The following is a 22,108-nucleotide window of genomic DNA, read 5'->3' as shown; positions in this document are numbered from 1 at the left end:
GGGGGGCCAGCTCTAAAGAAAGGGGTATGGGGAAGGGGTCAAGGTGCCTCTGGACAGTGACCCTCCCTCCCAGGGGGGGGGCCAGCTCTAAAGAAAGGGGCATAGGAAGGGGGTCAGGGTGTCTCTGGACAGTGACCCTCCCTCCCCAGTCCTTCTTACACTAAACACAGACCTCCCCCACCCCTACTGTAGTCACCTGGGATTCCCATGTCCTTCCATCCCTCCAGACTTAGCTATCCAAGCTCATAACCTCTTACATAGTCTCTTATATACAAAGTCACACCCACTCACACGCATACTCACCCAAAGACTGGGAGAGACACACAGTCAAATGCAATCTTACTCAAACACAAACTCAGTGAGGCATAAACTATATGGTAAGCTACTTGGTGATTCATAACCACAGCCACATACCATCATCATAGCCCATGATGCTGTGAAAAGTGTGCTGGGTTTGGAGTTAATGGACCTGAGTTCAAATCCTGCTCTGACTCTTACTACCTGTGTGACTGTGGACAAGTCACTCGAGCCCTCTTGGACTCAATCTCCTCATTTGTAAAATGAGGATGACGGTAATACCTGTGGTCCCAGGACTGCCATTAACCACAAAAAGCTAAAGGAGATGGGAGCTCTTAATGAGCAGACTGCATAGAAGAAAATTCAATAGAGAGCCAAGCTAACCTGAGGTGGGATGCTTTACAAGAGGGAAGGACAATGGTTTGGAGTGGAAAGAGTGCTGGGTGTGAAGGCAGAGGAGCTGGGCTCCCATCCTGGCTCTGCTGGGTGACCTTGAGCCAGTCCCTTTTTCTGTCTGAGCTTCAGTTTCCTCATCTGCAAAATGAGGGGATTGGGCTCCATCATCTCTATGGCCCCTTCCAGCTTTAGATCCTGTGATCATTCTTATGACTCCCCTCCCACTCCACCCAGGCCATCTTGAACTAGCTAGCAGCTTCCCCATGGGGGCTTAGGCCAGACGATTCAATCAAAAAAAAATCCTATTGAAATCAGTATGCCAGATGACAAAGTGAAATGCAGCCAGACACTCAAGCCAGGACCCCCACCCTCCCCTGGGAAGAACTCGGGGGAGTTACCAGTCTCTGGGGCTTCCGAGATTGAGGAAGCTGAGGATGAAGAAGATGAAGAGGAGGAGGAGGAGGGGCCAAAAGGTGGTGCCCCAGGCCCAGGGGGTGGAGCCCTCAGCCCAAGCTGCTCCAGCACCTCGGAGTGGTCCCCTGGATGCACGTAGTCAAACACGCTGCTGCCAGTCAGCTCCACCTGTGGGCCATGGGGGTAGAGTGGGCAATCACTTGTTTGCCCTCTGCCCTACCCCAAGGGAATGGGAGAAATGCCTCGGCAAAAGGGAAGTTCTTTCTATTGTTGGGTAAAGAGGGGAAGGAGTGGGACTGTCCATTCACCTTCTGTGGGGACAGCTCAGAACAAATCTCCTACCTTCTCTGTGTCCCTCCCCTCCCTCAATAGATTACCTCTATCCCTGGGGAGTTTCATTTTTTTTTTTTTTAGGAAAGGGGAAGTGGACACAGAAGGAGTCCCTTCTGTTATAGATTGATCTTTCCTCTCCTCCTTTCTTCAAAATGGACTTTGAAGTTCTTCATGACACCTGAATAAGTGTGTGTGGGGGGGGTGGAGGAGGAAGGGTGTCAGGGACAGGGTCTGGAAAGCAATAGTAGGGATGTCAAGGAAAGTATCTGGGGGCCCTGCGATGTGGATACAAACAGTGCCCTAAAAGCTAAAGGCTAAAAAAAAAATTAAGGACTGTTTTTCCAGTACCTCGTGAGGCCTCCTGAGTTTGAGGGCATCCTAGAGTCTCTTCCCCTTATCTTGAGATACCATAAAACGTCCCCCCTATCCTGGACCACAAAAATTCCTTGTCTCCCTTATCCTGAGTCATAAAGTTTCCCCTTTCTTCTCCTGGGTCCCCTATCCTGTCATCCATCTTCTTCATCCTGTGTCATGACAATTCCCCCTTATCTTGTAAGATAAAACAAGCCCCTATCCCTCTGTAAGTTGCTATTCCTCCTTCCAGGGCTAGCCCGATGCTTTTGTGTTAATAAAGCCCCCAATGGTTACAGAGAAGGTCTAAGTGAATTCTTTCACACCTGCACCAGCTCTCCCAATTCTAACCTCAACACCTGGACACTTGGGTCTTCACTGAAGGGAGAGAATATAGGGCAGGGGCCTGGCAGGAGGCATAGGTCAGAAAGGCTTGTATGCTTGGAGGGAAGAAGGCTAGAGGAAGAGTCTGGGAGCTCTTAACATCTAAGTCTTAAATGTAGGGAGAAGGGACTGAGGTCCCCAAAGCCTGGATCCAGACAGAAGAGGAAGGGGAGGCCAGGAGAAAGGGATTAGCCCTGGAATCATGAGTTCCCATTGGTAGAAGGCAGAGGAAATGCAGAGGTAAGGTCTAGAGCCTGAATGCCCAGGGCCTCTACCTCCCATGCTTACCTGAGAGAGGCCCAGATAGATGGAAACTGTCTCTGAGATGTAGAGAAACTTGCCCTCCTGGTTCAAGGCGAACACGAACCCGTCCAGCGACTGGGGTGTTGGGGAGAGACCTGGAGAGGTGAGCTAGGGACCCAGGGACCTGGGGCACACCAGCTCCTCAGCTCCTCCAAGGAGTCTTGGAGGTAGGAGAAGCACCCCAGGTATGCCTTTGTCGATACCAGGTGGTGACAGAGAGCTAGTTTGTCCCTGAGGGCTCTGCTGGTAGGGGGAGTGGAAAGGGGTGGAAGTGGAATGAAGGAGGAACAGGAAACTCAGGTGTCTGGCTTCTCTCATCCTGGATTTTGGGAGATGGGGAGAGGGAAAGCTTAAGGGTTCCTGGCAGGGAAGGAAGGGGGCTTCTGGGACCTCACCTGAAGAATGTGGCCTCCCAAATGCTGTTCAAAGAGGTCAGCAAATAGGGCAGAGGTCTCTCTCCGTCCAGGGGCACCAGAGACTGAAGAAAGAGGGTAGGGTTGAGGCCTGCAGTTTATATATCCATTTGTGTATCTGGCTGCCTCTCCCCACCGTGTGCCCTTGGGCAAATCACATGGCTTTTCTGAGTCTCAGTTTCCTCAGCTAAAGATGAGGAGATTGGTCCAGACAAAACCTAAGATGCTATTTAGTTTAAAATCCCACGATCCTATGCCCTCAGTTCAAATCCTGTCTCTGCTATTATCTGTGACCATAGTCAAAATCACTGCACCCCCCTGATTGAGTCTCAGATCTCTCATAATTGAAGCAAAGTCTTGGATTAGATGATCGGTAAAGTTTTCTTTTTCCCTAGCCCTAAATCCTATTTCATTGTGCTCCCTGAAAACAATGCCCCACTTGTCTTTTGCCTCCAGAAAGAGGAAATGAGAATAGACTTGGGAGGACCTCCTTCTGAAGCCAGTGCCCCTTTCAGGGGCTCTGCTGTGATTTGGGTAAGGAGGAGGTCAGCTAGTCTAGAAAAGGCAGACAGACACACACACACACCATACACACCACAGTTACTCACAGACCTGGGAAGCAATGGAAAGAGTTCTCAACTTGGAATCACAAGACCTGAGTTGGAATCTCGATTCATCTTTTCACCCTCAACATTAAGCAAACCTCTCTGGGTCTGAGATTTCCTTGCCTATAAATTATCTATTATTCTTTGATCTTATGTCACTCATACAGAGTCAGGCAAGGCATCAATTCAACACACTCAAAATACCCAGCCACGCCCAAACACACAGAGATTAGGTAATTCATCACACAGATTCCCTCACCCTACTCTCCAAAAGAACAGGATTAATTAATTTCACTTTCAGAGAAGTGGTCCGTGAATTCCACAGACGTGGAAGCAGCCACACACACACGCGGCTGCTTCAGTCTATTTCTTTGGGCTGCGGCTTTCAGGACCAAGGTCAGGGACCAGAGCCCAGTACCCAGTCCCAGCTGATGCAGAAACACTCATCCGGAGAAAACCTTCCATGAACCCACTACCTCCCGGCTACCCTAGCAGGAGAAGGGTCCAAGCAGGGCAGCAATAAGAAGACCCTAGGAGAGGCAGCAGAGCCTTAGGGATCTCCCAGGGGCAGAACCCTCTTTCCCCAAACCTGGGAGGGGGGGAGGACTGGAGCAGTATCCTCCTCACCATCCTGGGAGAGGGATGAAATGAGCTCTAAATTTCTGTTGGCTGTAATCTTTCAGCAGACATCAAGTCTTTTCTAACACTGAACATAGGACCAAAGCAGCCTGTTCCCCTGCTCCCAAAAATCTAATATCTGGAAAGGACCCAACAATTTTTTTTTTTTTTTTTTTTAGTCCTCCCCATCTCCAACCTAGATCTGGACCCAGGCATCCCTTCCACTCGAGATTTTTCTGACTCCAACGGGACCTGGGTGTGTTCTGCCCCCACACCTCCAATCCTCCTTCTCCCAAGGCACTAACATTCCCCCACTGGTGGCCAACTCCCTCCCCGGGCTCCCAGCCTGGGTGCAGCCGGCAGCAAACAATGCCTATGGAGGGGGGTGGGGGGGGACCAAGCTCCCAAGCTCACAAACAGCTCCCCCTGACAGACAGGGGAAACAATGCCTTCCCCGATAATTGTCGCAATTTTCTCTGTCATTTCCCTTAATTCTCTCATTTTTCCTTGCTGCAAATAACCCCTCGGGTCAGACAGAGCCCGCCTATAATTAAAAACGTTTAATGGGGGAATTAGAAAGCTGCTGGCAGGGAGCTGGGTGGAGGAGGGAGAAGGAGGATCAGGTGCCTCCCCTTCCCCCCAAAACAATTCTCCACTCCCAGTCCCAGACCTCTGCTCTTCTCCCAGGCACTGGGCAGGGAGAGAACACCTCCTGGGAGGTGTTCAGGTCTCATTCCTCACTGCTCAATTTATCCCTCTTTTCTGTCTCCCCATATCACTCTTCCCCTTCTTTTTTCTCTCCCCAATTCAGCCTCCTCCCATCCCAATTCACTCCCACACACTTTTATCTCCAGCCCACTCCTCATTCCCACCTCATCCCATTCCCCTTAGATCCCTTACTCACTCTCCCTTCAGCAGTCCTTATTCTTCCCTCTGTCCCTGACTAGCACCTCTCCCTGCTCCTCCCCAGGCTCCTTACCTTCTTTATTGGGTCCCCTAAGGCCTGTCCCACCATTATTTTCCCTCCTTACAGTTCTACTGCCCCCATCACTCCTGTTCCTGCACCTGTCCTCACTTCCCAATTCATCTCTTCTTCCCCAAACACCCCACTTCCCTGTTTCCAAAAACTGACATTCTGATTCCTCCTAGAGTTCCACATCCACCCTCAGGCCCCTGCTCCTCTCTCCTTGCCTATGCAATTCCCAGACACACCCATAGCTTTCTGCCTACTCATTTCTGCCCATTCCCCATCTCATCTCCAGAACTCCAGTCTCTATCCCTTGTCTGACTCTCCCCACTTGCCTCAGCTGCTGTCCATCCCCTCCGCTGTCTCCCCACATCTCACATCTTATTTGACTCTTCTTCCTCACCTTAGCCCTCTTCCTCCCTCCCTGACTAGCTTCCTTATCTCTCCCATTCCTCTCACTTCCCTTCCCCCCAGATCCTCACCCCACCCCTTCCAGAGAGTGGATAAAGTGGTGGACTTCGGAAACAGGAATAGCACCAGCTCCAACACCTCCACACTTACTAGCTGTGTAACCTGCTTCAGAGAATTGCTCATTCCCTGAGTCTCACTTTCTTCTACTACAAAATGCAGATAATAATGGTACCTACTTCCCAGGAAATGTTGGGGATGAATGGAGATACTGTATAAGGTTCTCTGTGCACCTTAAAGTGCTATATGGATACATGTTGGTTCTTATTCTATTTCCATATTTAACAACAATAACAGCTTTCACTCATATCAGTTTAAGATTTGCAAAGCGTTTTACAAATGTTATCTCATTTGATTCTCACAACAACCCTGGTAGGTAGGTGCTATCTCCCTTTTGTTGTTCACTCATTTCGGTGGTGTCTGACTCTCCCTGACCCCATTTACGGTTTTCTTGGTAGAGATACTGGGGTGGTTTGCCATCTCCTTCAGCTCACTTGACAGATGAGGAAACTGAGGCCAACAGAGTGAAGTGACTTGCCCAGGGTCACCCAGCTAGTAAGTGTTTGAGACTGGATTTGAACTCAGGAAGACGAATCTTTCTGATTCCAAGGCCTGGCATTCTACCCACTACGCCACCTAGCTGCCATCTACATTTTATAGATGACGAAACTAAGGCTGAGAGATTAAGCGACTTCCCAGGGTCACACAGCTAGCAAGTGTCTGAGGCCAGCTTTGAGCTCAGGTCTTCTCGACTCCAGACCCAGCACTCTAACTACTTGTGCCACATAGCTGTCTCCAGTTATGATATATTTTCCCATAACCTTCCCCCTCACTACTCAATCCCCCTCCCTGAATATTTTTTTGCTTCCCGTTCCTTTCCATTTACTCCCTTTGCCCCTCACTCCTACCATCCCCTCCCCAACTTAAGCCAGTCTCTTCCAAACATTTGATTATCTCTCTTCAAGATCCTCCCTCCCCCCCACAAAAAAGATCCTCCCTCCCACCCTCTCCTTCCATTTGTCTCCACCTCTACATCAGCTCACTATTTTCAACACCCTAACCCCACTTCCCTCAGGTTGAAGATCTCAGGTCTAGCCAGATTAGGTATAGGTTGAATACACCCTGGACAGCTAGCTGTGTGGGTGAATAGACTTGGGGTGCTGCAGGTAATGAAAACCCTCTCCAGAGAGAATAGGACTCTAAGATTATAGCTGGAAGACACCTTTGAGATCATCTAGTCATTTTATAGAAGAGGAAATTGGAGAAGTTGATAAGCTAGCCCAAGGTCATACAGGCTGGTACGATTGTGGTAAAACTGAGGCTGCCAGCCAGCAACCGTGACCCTAAATACAGAGCTCTCTCCCCCTCACCAGACTGCCTCTGATCTAATGGAGTCATTTTCATCAAGGACCAAGGCATCCAGGGGGCTTAAGCTTTCCCTCTCCCCATCCCTGCCCCTCCAATCCCGCCCATTCTACCTGAGCCAGGAGGTCCAAATAAGGTCAGGAAGGGCAGGGAGGGTATCTGAAGACAATCAGACACCGCCCCTGCCTCTGTGCTTGAGTAGGGTGATTAGGACAAGGCAGAAGTCGCCCCAGCGTCTGGAACCCAGCTCCCTCCCAGCAGTACAGGGCACACTTGGTATTCCTCTCGTTCTCTCTGGCTTGTCTCCACCACAGCCGGCCTGGGGATGGGAGCTGCATCTTTAAGGAGGCTCAGCTTTCCCCACTTCCCGTAGAAGGGGGGTACTTAGATACCAGAGTTCCCCTGCTTTGGGGAACAGAGAACTAGGGGAACTGAGATAGGGGCACTGGGATGCTTGGGTCCTACAAGCTATAAGGACATGGGGTTGGAAGGACGTTTGTTGGCCCCACCCCCAACTAAGGAGGGGTGGGGGTGGAGATGGCAGCCAGCTCTGAAGATCTCAAAGCATTTTTAGCTTCTCCCTGCACCTATCCTCCCCCTCCCCTCTTCAGAGACTGCAGGGTTGGAGGAAGGACAGTGACCTGACCCAGAAGTCAGAGAAACGTGTCTAGATTGCAATGGGAAGGAGGAAGCTTGTCATTTTCTTCTCTCTCCCTGTCTCCCAACTGTGGTGACTCTGTTTCAGACACAGGACCCTCCCCACTCTTTTTTGGAGCTAAAAGCCATCTTACAGATCATCCTAACTAGATCTTATGGATTAGGGAACTGAGGCTCAAAAGGGGAGAGACTTGGCCAAGGTCACACAAGGAATCAGGTCAAAACCAGAGCCCAGGTCAGCTGACTCTCAGACCAGGGTTTAATCCTGTATGACAATGTACTGCCCAGTCTCTCCCCCGCCCTTCCCTCCATCAGATACTTTAGGTCAGGGAAAGGGAAGGAAACAGAGGGATAGGGAGAAGGGGGCTGAGGGACAGAGAAGAGAGAGAGGAATGATGTACAGAGAGAAGACCCAAGGACAGAGGGGAGCCAGAGAGGGGGAAATAGAAAGAAGGAGAGACTGAGGGACAGAGAAGAAGGGGAGGAATAAGCTACAGAGAGAAAAGAGACTGAAGGATAGAGCAAAGACAGCTATAGAGAGAATGCAACAGAGAAAATGGGAGGCTGAGGGATGGGGGGCCGGGATTGAAGAATGAAATGAGGAGAGGCAGGGAGGGTTTGTAATTGAGGGACAGAGGAATCTGAGGTACAAAGAAGGGAAAACAGACAAGGTGGAGACAGCTGGGGGGTGGCTAAAGTATGGAGAGGGGAGACAGGGAGGGAAAGAAAATCTGACAATACAGAGGAGGGACACTAATGGGCAGAGGGGAGACTGGAACGAAGTGGGGATGGCTGAGAGATAGAATGGGAGAAATTGACGGGGGAAAAGAGAATAAGAGACATGGGAAACTGAGGAATAAGGGTGAGAACTGCAGGGAAAAGGGTAAAGGGCAGAGTGGGGGACAGTGAGAAATAGAGGGGGAGACTGGGACAGAGATGGGGACACTGAGGTACAGAGAAGGGAGAGAGTGAAAGACAGAGAAAAGGGAGATGGATGAAGGGTAGAGAGTGGGAAAGAGGCGCAGGACAAGAAGCAGAGGGCAGGGCTTGGCATTCTCCGGCTCACTCTCTCCCCCTTCTCCCCTTTCCCGGGTGCCTGTTGCACCAACGAGGCTAATTGCAGGCATATTAACTCGCATTGGCCTCCTGGAGAGCAGGGGGTCGGGTGGGGTGAACACCGGTACAGTGAGACTTCTTTGAAGCCAGCTCTCTCGCTGGATTCCCTGTGGTCCCAGAGCCGAGAGGTCGCTCATTTTATCCTTTACCTTTCTGCCTGGATTATTCGGGTCTTGGGTTCTTCTAGATTCGCAGTTTATCCTGCAGCTTCTCTCTCTCTCTCCCTCTCTCTCTCTCTCTCTCTCTCTCTCTCTCTCTCTCTCTCTCTCTCAGCCTCACCCTCACTTCCCAGGAGAAACTCCCACCCTTCCTCCTTAATCTCTGAGTGGCAATTAACTCGCTTAGAGATCCTTTGAGGGCGGAGGAACCCTCGAAGGACAAGCCTGTCTCAGAGTCAGAATGAACGTTAGCGGTGGAGTCCAACCTTCCTCCCCAGTTTACAAAGGAGGAAACTGAGGCTCAGAGGAGATGGAGCATATCTGGGACTCTAACTCCGGCATCCTGACTCCCAGTCCTGGGCTTGTCCCTGCTTACTTTGCCTCATTTTTCTGAATTGTACGGGTGAAGGTGGAGGGGAGCGAGGGTGGGAGGACCCCATTGACTGTTTCCCCCCAAAAATGAGGATGGTGAAGAGAGAGCTTGGAGTTGGAACATCAGGGGCCTGTCCCTGACTTTCTTTGTGATGTTGGACAAGTTCCTTTTCAACTCTGGGACTCAGTTTCTCTCTCTGTGGAACGGGAATCTTGAACTGAATAATGTCTCTAGAAGGTCGCTCTGAGCCTATGAAGGGGTTGGAGGCTGAGAACATGGGAATCCATTCCTTCTATCAAGAAGCCAGTACTCCTGGGTCCTCTTGAACTTAGGGGTGGGAGGGGGGGGAGGATAAGGGTGGGGTGAAGCCAGAAAAAGAGCTGAGGCGCCCCTCCCTCGCCCGCGCCCCCCTCCCCCGGCTCCGGGAGACAATAGGCAGATGTTTATCCGGATTTCCAAGCGCACGCTCGGCGGCGGCTAATTCCCGGGTGGGTAATGACTGTAATCAGTGTTCGCGGTAATGCCGGATTCTCTAGGCGCTGGTTAATTTGCGTAATTACAGCCTTGGAAGCCGCATTATTTAAATGGCGATTTATCGCGGGCCTAATCAATGCTATTTTCTTGGCCCCCCACCACCCCCTCCCCTCCCCTCTACTCGGTGGTGTGGGAACCCGGGGCTCAGCCAGGCTGGGACTCAGACGCCTGGGACCGCGGGAAGGGTTTCTGCCCCTGCCAGATGCCTCGGCCCCCGCGCCAGATGGAGCCACATAGGCCGGCCGGTTCCGAGCACCACTCCCAGGGTGAATGGGGAACAGAAACTTCTGGGTCCCGTTTGTCCCACTGCCAGAGTTGGGCACTAGGGCGCCAGATTCCTTAGGTAATCCTGACAGGGCTGAAAATGCAGGAAATGGGTCCTTTCTGTGATTCTGGAGCCTCAAGCTCTTGGGTCCTTCAGACCTGGCAGGCCTGGGAGCAGAAGCACCCGGGATCTGGCCTCTGGCCTCCTGTCATGGTTGGACTCAGATAATGGGTTCCCTTCTGTGAGACAGGAGGCTCAGGCACTTGGCTACCTTACGTACCTCTGTCAGGACTGGGCTCAGGGACACCTGGGTCTCTCTCACAGGTAGAGGCCGGGCAGAGGGACACCAGGCTGTCAGGGCTAGGCGTAGGGCCATCAAGGTCTCTCTGCTACCCTCTCAGGGCTGGGCCCAGAGACCCTAGGGTTCCCTTTGTCTTTGGGCTCAGGGACACCAAGATCTCCTTCCCCACCTGTCGGGGTAGGGCACAGGAACCCTGGGGTGCTTCCTCTCTTCTTGCCAGAGCTTTGCACAGATACTTGCTCCTCCTTGTGACTCTGGGGGTTCAGATCCTGGGACCCCAAAGTACCCCGAGTGTTACCTGGCGCTGGCGGCGGGTCGGCTCTGGGGGGACTCCAGGGAGGGTCCCCGAGGGAAGCGAAATCCCGCAGGCGGAGGTAGGTGATGCTAAGCCTCACAATGGACGCCTTGTCCAGCTGGCTCGTGATGGCGCTGGGCAGGGGCAGCGTCTTCGCCAGCTCATAAAATTCGAAGTTTTCTTTGCCCCGGCGGGAGCGGGCCGCATTCCGGGACTTCTCCTTCCTCAAGGCCTGCAGGCTTCAGGAGTGGGTGAAGGATCATTACGGGCCCTCCCCCCGCCCCCCACCTCATTCAGGCAAGAGAAGTGGGCCTCTCTGGGAAGGAGACATTGACTGGGAACCAGAATTCAGGGTGAGAATTCCAAATGGGAGGGGACATAACCCTGAGTGAGAATCCCTCCTTTTAGGGGGCGGGGACAGAAGTGGGTAAACATTCTCAGTGGGCCGAGAGGGAGTCCTAAATAAGAATTTCATTGTCTAGTGGGTGGGGTCAGAACGCTGAATGGGTGGGGACAGAACTCGGTGTGAACCATTCCTAATGGGAGGCAACAGAATCCTGAGTGAGAATCGCACCTCTGCGGGGGCGGGGATAGAGCCCTGGGTGAGAATTCTGCCAGTATTGGGAGGGGCTTCAGGGCTAGGTGGCTCTTGCTCACCAGGGCACAGGCGGGGCTTTGACCAGCAGTCCCTGCAGGAAGTCCCACTCGACGCTGACGCACTTGACCTCGCTTCCTGAGAAGTGGGCCGCCATTTCTGCGCCCCGAAAGCCTGACTGGGGCTTGGAGGGACTCAGAGCGGAGGGCAGGATTCAGGGACCTGGGCACCTGCAGTAGAAGAAAGCAGTAGTTAGGACCCATCAGGTGCTCCGGGGTCCCAGGCTACCTGCTGTCTTATTTCCCGCCCCCCCCACCCCCATCTAAGAAGAAACTGAGTCCTGCCCAAGAGAGGGAGTCTGGGGGAGCTCATGAGCTCCCGAACTCAGGCCTCCGCTGGCCTAGCTTAAGGCTGGCTCCAGGACCTCGAGGTTCAGAGTCCAGAACGACTGATTTCTTTCAGTGATTAGCTTTGAATATGCCCCTGCGCAGCTCCTGGCCTCAGTCTCCCCCGCAGGAGGACCACGAGCCCCCAATTCCACCCCACCCGGGACCATGGTTGAGGTGTCGAAGGCGCTGAGATATTCCTGGACCTGCCACCCTTTTCCAGCCCCCAGGCTTTAGGGAATCGAATAGCCCCGACTTACACATTCCCCGCAGCCCCTAGTTCTCCTTCCTAACCAGTCGAGTTTCTCTCTCCGAAACCCAGGCGGCTCCTCTCCCCGCAAGCAAGCCCGCGTGGGGCCGCCAGTGCGCGCGGACGTGCCCAGCCTCCCAGTCCTCAGCCGCCCGCGCCGGGCTGGCTCCCGCATACCAATGGGGGCCCACGCGGCGCGCATACGGATCGGGACCGGCCCGCGCCCTGCATACCAAGCGACGACCCCGATAGAGCAGGCGGCGGGAGCTGGGGCACTGGGAAATGGAAGGACCGGCAACTCATCCGAGGACCTAGACGGCCCGAGTCTTCCACCCTCCACCCTGGGGCTCCGGTCATCTGTCTGTATTTATTCCCTTGTCTCCCAAGTGTCCCCCGCCCCCCTTCTCAAAGCCTAGACTGCCACCCTCTCATTTCCCCTCGCCTTGCTGCTGCCCTGGGGAGACCCTGGATCTAAAATGGGGGGAGGGAAAGGGGAAACAGCTGACTTCTTTCCTCCTCAGGTAGTAGGGTCTCTCATTCCCACCCCCACCCTCACTTCGCTGCCTCGAGAGAACGCCACGTGTTCTGGGCAGAGCGACCCCAGGCCCTCTCCCCAAATCCACTCCCCCATCCATCTCTTCTTTCCCTAGGACCTCAGGCGTCCAGTGTCTCCTCAGGATCTAGGAATCCCCTGCCTCCTGTCCCCCTAGGGCCTCAGATGTCCAGCGCCTTCCTTCCTCAGCCTCCGTGGGACCCAGGTGTCTTCCTCCTCAGCCTCCCCATAAACCGCACCCCCCCCAGTCAACCAGCGGTCTGGATCTCTTCTTTCACAGGGACTCAAGAGTCCAGCACTCTCTCTCCCAGCCGCTTTGGGCCTCTGCAAGGACCGAAAAGCATCCGAGCTCGTCTTGCTCTTGGACCCAGGATCCAACTGCTCCCCTCCCTCCCCGGGACGCAGGCGTTCAGCTCCCAAACCTCTTGAGGACCGACGTGGCTGTACTCCTCTCTTAGCCTTCTCAGAACCCAGTTGTCTAGACACCCTCTTTCCCTAGAATTCAGGTGTCTGGGTCCCCTCTCTTACCAGCACCGAAGTATCCCGGTCCCTTCTCTCTCTGTGACCCAGACTTCTGGGCTTCCTCTCTTTCCCGGATCAAAGTGTCCAACTCACTGTCCTCCTCCAGCCTTCCCCCCCTCCCCCGAATTACCCAGCTCCATGGCAGTCGCCCGCCTCTGGCTCGGTGTCCCGGGGGGCTCCGGATGCAGCGCTGTATCGGTCCGGTCAAACAGGGAAGCTGGGGGCCGCTCCATAGGCCCTAAAGCTCCCGCCGGGATCCGCGGGGCTCGGGAGGTGCTCACACCCCGAGCTGGCACCAGGGCCGCTTCTCACATGGAGAGCCTTGGACATCGCCGGCTGCTGGGATGGGCGGAGCTTCCCAGAGCCCCACCCCCAGGAGCCCATTACCCCCTCCCGATATGAGAAACCCCTTCCCCCAAATCAGCACCATCTCAAGATTCCGAGCAGAGGAATCTTGAGGGGAACGCCCCCTGTTTCCTCCCATTCAAGTATCGATAAGAACTGCCTCCCCAGAATGTCTCTCAACTCCCTTTCTCGGGTGTCCCGACTCCCCCTAGACCATGCCTGAATCTCCTCTCTCCAAAGTACCTTTTTGAGGCTTCCTCCGCAGAAGTCTTGAGTGAAGCACCATCCCTCCTCAAGTGCCTCTGAGCCCCCACAGTCACCCTCCCAAAGAATGTCCCAGAGTCCTCCATAGAAAATCCCAGAGCATTCTCCCCTCCGGGAACCTCCCTGATCACTCCTATAAAAACTCTGTGCCCTCATAGAACCTCCCTGAGGACCCCACCTAGAAATTCTCGAGGCTCCCAAAGAACGTCTTTGACCACCCCCCCCAAACATCTCTAAAGTCCAGCCTCTCCCTTCACAATAATCAGAGCCTTTCAGTGTCCTTTCTCTTATCTCACCCCAAAGGAATTTATCGTTTCTGTTTCATTAAATTCTACCGCAAGACCCCTGAATGTTCCAGACTCCTGTGTGTGAGGCAGAGTGAAATAATACTTACTCTCTCTATGTCTCTCTCCAGACTCCCTCTCATGTAATCTTCCAAACTCTCACACTTCACACCCCTCAGAATAACCCCCTAATCTCAGGGACCTTTTCACTCCTGTCTCTCATCTCCTCTAGGAACTCAGGCCAGCTTCTTCTGTCCCAGGGCAATCTAGGCCTGACCCTTTGGAAATGGCCTGGGGAGGTGGGAGCTGTCCGAGTGCTGAAGCCGTCTGCCTGGGAAGCGAATTGGGATAAGTGGGCTCCCGGGACCACTCTCTCTTGGTACCCTGGGACAGCCATGACAATTCCGCACGTGTGACATGAGCGGAGGGGAGAGGAACATTCCAGTTTGTAAGGTCGTTCCTCCGAGCTCTGTGACTTTTATGTTCTCGAGACCCCGTCAGCTGTGACACTTTATGGTGTAAGTCAGTATCTCCCCATCTCTGATCCCAAATCTCAGGTTCCTCCCAGCTCTGACATTCTCTGTTCTGAGGTCACTGGTGTTGTAGGATTCTAACCTCCACAGTTTTCAGTTCTTTTTGGGAAAGTCTCTTCAAGGCAAGTGGCCAGAAGGAAGTCCTAGGAGGTTACTGAGACACATACCCAAATAATCAGGTACTCAGCCTCTCAATCTTCTTCCTCCCCACCTTCTACATACACACACACACACACACACACACACCCTTTAATGAAAACTAACTTCAGCTTCTCCTTGTCCTGAACAAAAAAGCATTTGGGGAACAGTCCATGAAATTAATCACAACCATCTGTCTGTGTGTGGAGAGAGAAAAATAACAACATTCCAAGCAGGAGTCTCTCTTGTAGTTTTCAGTTTTCACAGGTCTTATCTCCAGTTTGTGCCCCATTCCCTTCACCATCTCCCCCCCCCCCCCATATCTCTCATCGTGGTGAGTGATCAAGTGGTGATTCTTCATAGGAAGAGGTAGAGGGACTAAACTTATTTTGTTTGGTCTTAGAAGGCAAGGTCAGGAGCAATCATAACAATAGGTAACATTTCATATAACATCTTTATGGAACTTTCAAGTTTGCAAACCGCTTTATACATGTTATCTTACTTGACCCTCACAGCAATCTGAGGGAGATGTTATTGTTATTCCCATTTTACAGATGGGGAAACTGAGGCAAACAGGGTTAAGTGACTTGCCCAGGGTCACATAGCTAGTAAGTGTCTGAGGCCAGATTGGAACTCTGGAAGATGAGTCTTCCCGACTCCAGGCCCAGTGCTCTATCCACCATGCCACTTAACTATTATTATTATCATTATCATTGTCATACCTGGGTTCTAGTTAGTGGCTTTGCTCTCTTGGTCTCAGTTTTCCTGCTGTACTGTAATACTGTTATAAACACTTGCCTTTCACTTAGAATGTTGAATTAGAATCAGAATCAGAGACATTAAACACATAGCCTGGTCATTCTGCATGTGGTCCCGAATGATACTCCTGAATGCAGCCTAAATTAGATAAAAACGTAATTGGGAAATAGTTAACAAAACAAAATAGAACATAGATGCTATTCATATGTGGTCTTCTAAGTCAATATGCACCTGCAAGGATCTCATTGCTCTCTGAGTTTGACATCACTAGACTACCACTGTGGCCCCTTCCCCTTTGGTGACCTATGACCTTCCTTTGGGTGCAGCTACCCTAAGTGGGTCCTTTTCCTCACTCACAGACCCTCTCTGGGAATCCTCTCTCAATGTAGTTCAACAAACACTGAGCTCCCACAATAGACAAGATCCTAGTCTAGGAAATGGGGATGCAAAGATAAAAAAGTCTCTCCCTTCTAGGAGCTTAGTGAGTGGGAACAACACGTAAACAGGTAAGTAAGTAACAGGGCAATGTCAGGGAGAGAATTCGAGGGGAGGGGGAGGAGGTCAGGGAGATCTTTAGGGAGAGATTTGTACCTGGCTTGAACCTTGAAGGACGGGAAGAATTCTGAGAGATGGTGAGGAGGTAGAGCCTCCTAGGCATGAGGGACAGCTCTTGAAAAGGCCCCAAGACAGGATAGGGAATGGTTATCTCAGGGGATGGCTAGAAGGCCAGTTTGGCAGTAATGCAGTTTGTGAAGAGGGGTCCTGTGAAATGAGAGTGGAAAGGAAGGCTGCAGCTGTAGTGTGAAGAGCCGGGCTGGGGAGTTTGCCATTTTTTCCTACAGGCAATAGGGAGCCACTGATGGTTTCTGAGCAGAAGGGAGAAATGGTTTTGGCATCTTTCAAGGCTCAGCTTATGTCTCATCTCCTCTGGGAAAATCTTCCCATTTCCCTTAGCCATTGATGTTCACTACCCCATCCTCAGAGGTGACCATGTTAACTTGTTTACTTGTAGTATCCCCTGTTTGAATGTATATACCTTTAGGACACACAGCACCTGGCACAGTCTCCCTGGTCCATAAATGGCACTTAATAATTGTTTATTGTATTCATTTGACTACTGTTGGGAGAACTGAGTGAAGAGACCAGAAAACCAATGAAAAGGGCACTATCCAGACCAGAGGTAATGGAGGCCTGAACTAGGGTGGTGGCCATGAAAAGAGAGAAAAGGGGACACATTGAAGATGTTGTTGAGATAGAACTGACAAGATCTGACCACTGGATGTGAAGGATGAGAAAGATAGAAGAGTCAAAGGTTGTGTGCATGAGGGATGATGCTGCCCTCAGTAGAACTAGTGCTGGCCTTCTCATGGCTCCAGTCACAGTTCCTTCCCTCATGGATTGGGACTTCCATGACTGGACTCACCTTTCGCAGGTCCAGGAGCCCATCTCTCTCCCTAGTACAAGCTTCTCTCCCAGGCTGCTCTCCCTGAAGCTCCCAGGGAAACAAACATCCCATTTGTCTCTCCTTCCTCTCTCCCCCCACCTGCCTAACTTAGCTCCACTCTTCCTTCATCAAGAAATCCTCTGACTGAAAACACTCCTCTTCCTACCCCAAGACAAACAGGAAGAAATTCACAGGGCCTTTTAAAATAGGATTTGTAGCATGTACCATCAGAGCTGAAGGAGGGAGAAAGACACACACACACAGACAAACAGACAGACAGAGAGATCATAGCAGTCCAACTACAGAGGGGGAAACAGAGACTCAGAGAAACTAGGAGACATGCTCAAGGTAACCTAGCTAATAAGAAAACAGATTTCTGGCCTAGGAGTTCAGGTAGCAAGCTCTCTTTCCACAGTACCCTGAAACCTCTTATAAGACCTGAGTTTGAATTCTAACTTTGCTACCTGTTACCTCTCAGACCTTTGACCAATCACAGCCTTCCTCTGGGCCTGTTTCCTCCTCTTCAAAACAAAGGAGATTGGTTTAGATAATCTCTAAGGTTCCTTTCAGCTCAAGATCTTATGACCTACTCAAGCCTGAGTCCCTACTCTGCCCCAGTGTTCCTCCAGTGGCTCTGACTTCCTATAGCCCATCACCCTCACTCTTTTTACAAAAAGCTCCCTCAGATGCATGGGAGAATCATGTGGGTGCAAGGCTCTTTCCTGTTTACAAAGAAGTTTCTCAGCCATTATCTTGTTTGATCCTCAAAACATCTCTCTGACGGAAGGGAGGAAATTACATTGCAAACTGTGATGCACTTGATAAATCTGAGTTTTTGGTCTTGTTTCTGATGCTAATGTTGTTTGGGGCAGAGAAATCCTATGAAGAACTTGATAAGACCCTCCAAATAAAATGCCAAAAGACTCTGATACTCAGTTACTTCAATTGGGGCAAAAGTGGGGGAAAGTGAGGATGGGGAGAGAAATATGTTGGGAAGTATGGCTCAGGACAGAAGAAATGAGATCAACCAAAGACCTGTAGATTATACAGACACCTCATGCCTCTATATAATGAATATTAAAAAAAAGAAGAATGGGTAGATTCTGGAAATGATGAGTTGTTGTTGTTATTGTTGTTATTATTAGGACCAAGTAACACTACAAAGGATGACACAGACTACATTTTGACAAGAAAAGACATATTGGTATGGGAGTTACCCCTGAGTCAGCTGTCTACATATAGTGAAGCCATTGACTGACTTATCAACTCTAAGATAAGAATTTGTAAAGCAAAACAAAACAGGAGGAATAATGAAGAAAGGACATGACAATATGCAATTAAGTATTTAACTCTGGGTTATTTAGAGAAGTTATTGAAAATAAAAAATGAGAAACGGACAAAAGACATGACATTGGTACTGACTATAATAATTTCATCCAGAAGTTGAAGCAGTGTAAATGAATTGCTATAACAAGAAGACCAAAAGAGACCCAGATGTGCCTTAGTCAGCAAACATCTGACGTACTTGCCAAATGGAAAAAGAGATTGCAGTCAAAGAAAGCTCGAGTAAGAATATAAACTCATTTGTAAAATTTCATGAAGAAGGATGCTGAATGATTATGAGTAATACCATCTCAGGAAGCAGAGAGAAAAACTGGAGGATAAAATAAATTTAAAGAAAGTTTGGCAAGATATCCAACTCGGCAAAATTGTCCTTGAGGGCATCTGAGGATGGAAAGAGGCCAACAAACAGAAGAAAAATGGAAAAGATTTGCAAAAACCATTTCATTCAACTATTTCTCAATCAAGGATCATGAAACCATCAAACTTGGACCCCAACATCATAGTCCCTTAGGTGCTTATGGAGGAGGTATACATGGCACTAAAGGGAATAAAGATGGAAAAAACAGCTGGATTGGAGCAAATATACATAGAGAGAGACATGCTGGGGTTGATACAATTGTGAGGGACTGATTGTACAAGGTATCTGAACGGAAGGAAGATACCAAAGTTGTGGAAGAAATCTCAAAACTTAATTACATGGAAAAAAATGATCAACAGAACACTAATAACTACCCACTTATATGCTACTCTTCCATCTACATGAAATCTTTGTGTAAGTCATCTACACGGAACCAGCCCTTTAGCAGAGAACAAGGAGGCTTTTACCAGTGATATGCCACACTGCCACCATCTCACAAGTAACTGAAGGATGTAGAGAACATAAGATCTGATTGTGTTTATTGTTTGTTGATTACAAAAATTGAAGTCCATTTGGTAGAACAGAGGTGACTTACAGTAGGCTTATTTCCAACAAGACATGTACTATCCATACACAACACAATTCAGAATTCCTTAGAAGATGTAACAACAGAAATAACCTTGTTCAATGACGCCTCAGGTGAGGCAGAAGACATGGAGATGATGCCTGCCAAAGGTATTCATCACTATGATAGATGAGAGTCAAAGTAGAGGCCAGGTCAAGGAGGGATTCCCTGGGGATGTTGACATCTGTCAGATGCTCCTATTTGCAGCAAGCTCCAAGACATTGCATAGTTTTCTGGAAGAGACCCCAAAGAGTTCGGGCTGTCCATCCACATAGGGAAGACTAAGTGGAAGAAGAATACCTGTTGCCCAGATTTCAACCTGCATGACACCCTACAGAGCTTGTCCAACAATATGTATACGTAGAAGCATCTAGGTGAAACAATGGAGGGTGCGCTGGGCCCGGAGTCAGAAAGACCTGAGTTCAAATCTTGCCTCAGACAATGTATTAACTGTGTAGTCTTAGCAAGTCACAGCCTGTCTTTGCCTCAGTTTCCTTATATGTGAAATTGGAATAATAATAACACATACCTCTTAGGTTGTTGTGAGGATCAAATGAGATAGTATTTTTAAAGTACTCTGCAAACCTTAAAAATTAATAATAATAATAATAATAATAATAATAATGATAGCTAACATTTATATAGCATTTGCTATGTGCCAGGCATTGTGCTAAGTACTTTACAATTATTATCTCATTTGGTAAAGCAGTATGTGGATACTAGTTACCATCACCACCACCACCACTACCACCACTAACACCACTACTACTATTACACCAGCACCACCACCTCTACCACTAACACCACCACTACTACCACCACCACCACCACCACCACCACCACCACCACTACTACGCCTACTCCTCCTCCTCCTCCTCCTCCTCCTACTAAATCTGGGACTGAGAGTACAGGTGGACAGTAAGCGAGGTCCAGCACTGAAAAGGAGAGAAGGATGGATTGCTTTTGGAAAACAAATTGCAAAGCCCCAAGCATTCATTCTAACATTTTACTAGTCTTGATGTATGGCAGCAAGAGCTGAAATGCCATGGCCTCCAAAGAACTAAAAATGAGAATCACACATTGGGCAATGGGAAGGTACATGGGGGTGGGAGCAAGTTACAGTACGTAACCAAGGAGAACTCCAAAGTGGAACAGGGGTAAAGGATACCAACAAGGAATTATCTGACAGGAGGAGGGGATGGCTAATCGTGTGACAAGAGCACCAATGTGAACAGCCAGAGGGCTCCACTGATAACTCCTTGATGTCAGGAGGAATTGAGTAAGGTTCCCAGCACATGGATTGGACTCCCAGTGACAAACATTTGGGAGAACTTGGGTGAGAATTCCACAAGATAGGCAGGCATGAATGGGTTCCTCCTGGCATCATTGGATGGAACTCCCAAAGTGAGGAGAGTTCTGCCTCCTTGTGACAAAGAAATAAAGTTAAGGAAAACAAACCAATGCATTAATGGTGTCTGACAGGGTATGCCTCATTCTGCACTGGAGGTCCACCACCTCTCTATTAACAGGAACAGGGTACTTTTACCTGACAATCTCTTTTTTTGGGGGGGGGGCAATTGGGGTTAAGTGACTTAACCCAGGATCACACAGCTAGTAAGTGTCAAGTGTTTGGTCTGAGACCAGGTTTGAACTCAGGTCCTCCTGACTTCAGGGCCAGTGCTCTATTCATTGTGCCACCTAGCTGCCTCCTTTACCTGACAGTCTTATCAAGTCACTATCTGCTGCTGCATTGAATGACCAAGAATCAAAATTTGAGACTTGAAAAGGACCTCAGCGATTATCCTGACCAATTCATACGTGAAAGGAATCCCCATTGTGCCATAGTTGACAAGTGAGATCTAGATATCCAAGGAGGGGAAACCTATCACTTTCCAAAGCAGCCCCTTCCACTCAGTGTTAGAAAGCTACTCCTGGCATCCAGCCAAAATCAGCGACCTTTGGGGACAAAAACCAAGCTGAACCCCTCCTCCAAATGACAGTCTATCTGTCAGTCACAATGCTTTTATTAAGTCCCTACTAGGCCCTGTGCTCAGCACTGTGGATACGAAGAAAGGAAAAAGAGTCAATGTCTTCAGAGATGCTCCCAATCTAATGGCAGAGACAACATGAAAATACCAATGGACAACCAAGTTATACATGCAGGACAAATTGGGAATAATCTACAGAGAGAAGGGAATAATAGCCAAGGGATCAGGAAAAGCTTCTTATATGTAGATGGTGGGATTGGAGCTGAGGCTTGAAGGAAGCCAGAGATGATGAGGGAGAACATTTCAAGTGTGGTGGACAAATAGTCAGTGAAAATGCCTGGAGTCAGGAGATGGAGTGCCTCGTCTGAGGAAGGGCAAGGAGGTTGGTGTGATTGGATCAAAGAGTACATATTGGGATGTGAGGTTTAAGAAGACTGTATAAGTGAAGGAGGGGAGCAATTATGAAGGGCTTTGAATGCCTGGGGGTGATGGGGAACCATTGGAGCTTATTGAATAGGGGGATGACATGGTCAGATCTCATTAAGGAGATTAATTTGACAGGAGGGAAGGATGTACTGGAGTGGGGAGAGACTTGAGTCAGGGAGATCAACTGGGCAGGCTATTGAAATGGTCCAAGTGTAAGATGTTGAGGACCTGCACCAGGTGGTGGTAGTTGTAGAGGAAAGGCATGAAAGATGTAAAACTGACAAGGTTTGATAATAGATTGGATATGAAGTACGAGAGGGAGTGAGGAGTCAAAGATGGCACCTAAGTTTTGAGCCTGGGTTTTTGGGAGGATGGTGGTGCCCTTGACAGTAGTGGGAACATTAGGAAGATGGGAGAGTTTGAGGATAAATAATATTTGAGTTTAGCATTGGACATATAGAGTTTAAGATGTCTATGGGATATCCAGTTTGAGATGTCTGATAATCAGTTGGAGATATGAGTCTGGCAGTTGGGAGAGGGGTTAGGGCTGGATAAGCAGATATGAGAAAAATCTGCATAGAGATGATATTGAATCATGGGAGCTGGTGAGATTATCAAGTGAAATAGTGTGAAGGGAGAAGGTAAGAAGGTGCAGGACACTGCCCTGGGGGATACCCACCA

General features: G+C 49.8%; 1 protein-coding gene across 1 annotated transcript in view; it reads right to left on the bottom strand.

Moving 5' to 3' along the window:
- The window catches only part of NPAS1 (neuronal PAS domain protein 1), a 17,683-nt gene extending 6,318 nt beyond the window's left edge, over window positions 1-11,365 (bottom strand). Inside the window, exons 1-6 of the mRNA XM_027845975.1 lie at window positions 11,271-11,365; window positions 10,617-10,852; window positions 2,874-2,956; window positions 2,464-2,553; window positions 1,092-1,275; window positions 682-831 (exon numbers count right to left, since the gene is read on the bottom strand). Of these exons, the coding sequence (XP_027701776.1) occupies window positions 682-831; window positions 1,092-1,275; window positions 2,464-2,553; window positions 2,874-2,956; window positions 10,617-10,852; window positions 11,271-11,365 (838 nt within the window). The remainder of the gene's footprint in view (window positions 1-681; window positions 832-1,091; window positions 1,276-2,463; window positions 2,554-2,873; window positions 2,957-10,616; window positions 10,853-11,270) is intronic.
- Window positions 11,366-22,108: the final 10,743 nt, after the last annotated feature.

The sequence above is a fragment of the Vombatus ursinus genome, unplaced genomic scaffold (assembly GCF_900497805.2).
Source record: "Vombatus ursinus unplaced genomic scaffold, bare-nosed wombat genome assembly UNPS02015030.1, whole genome shotgun sequence".
Taxonomy (NCBI): domain Eukaryota; kingdom Metazoa; phylum Chordata; class Mammalia; order Diprotodontia; family Vombatidae; genus Vombatus; species Vombatus ursinus.
The sequence above is the reverse complement of the archived record's forward strand: the minus strand, read 5'-3'. Positions and strand labels throughout refer to the sequence as shown.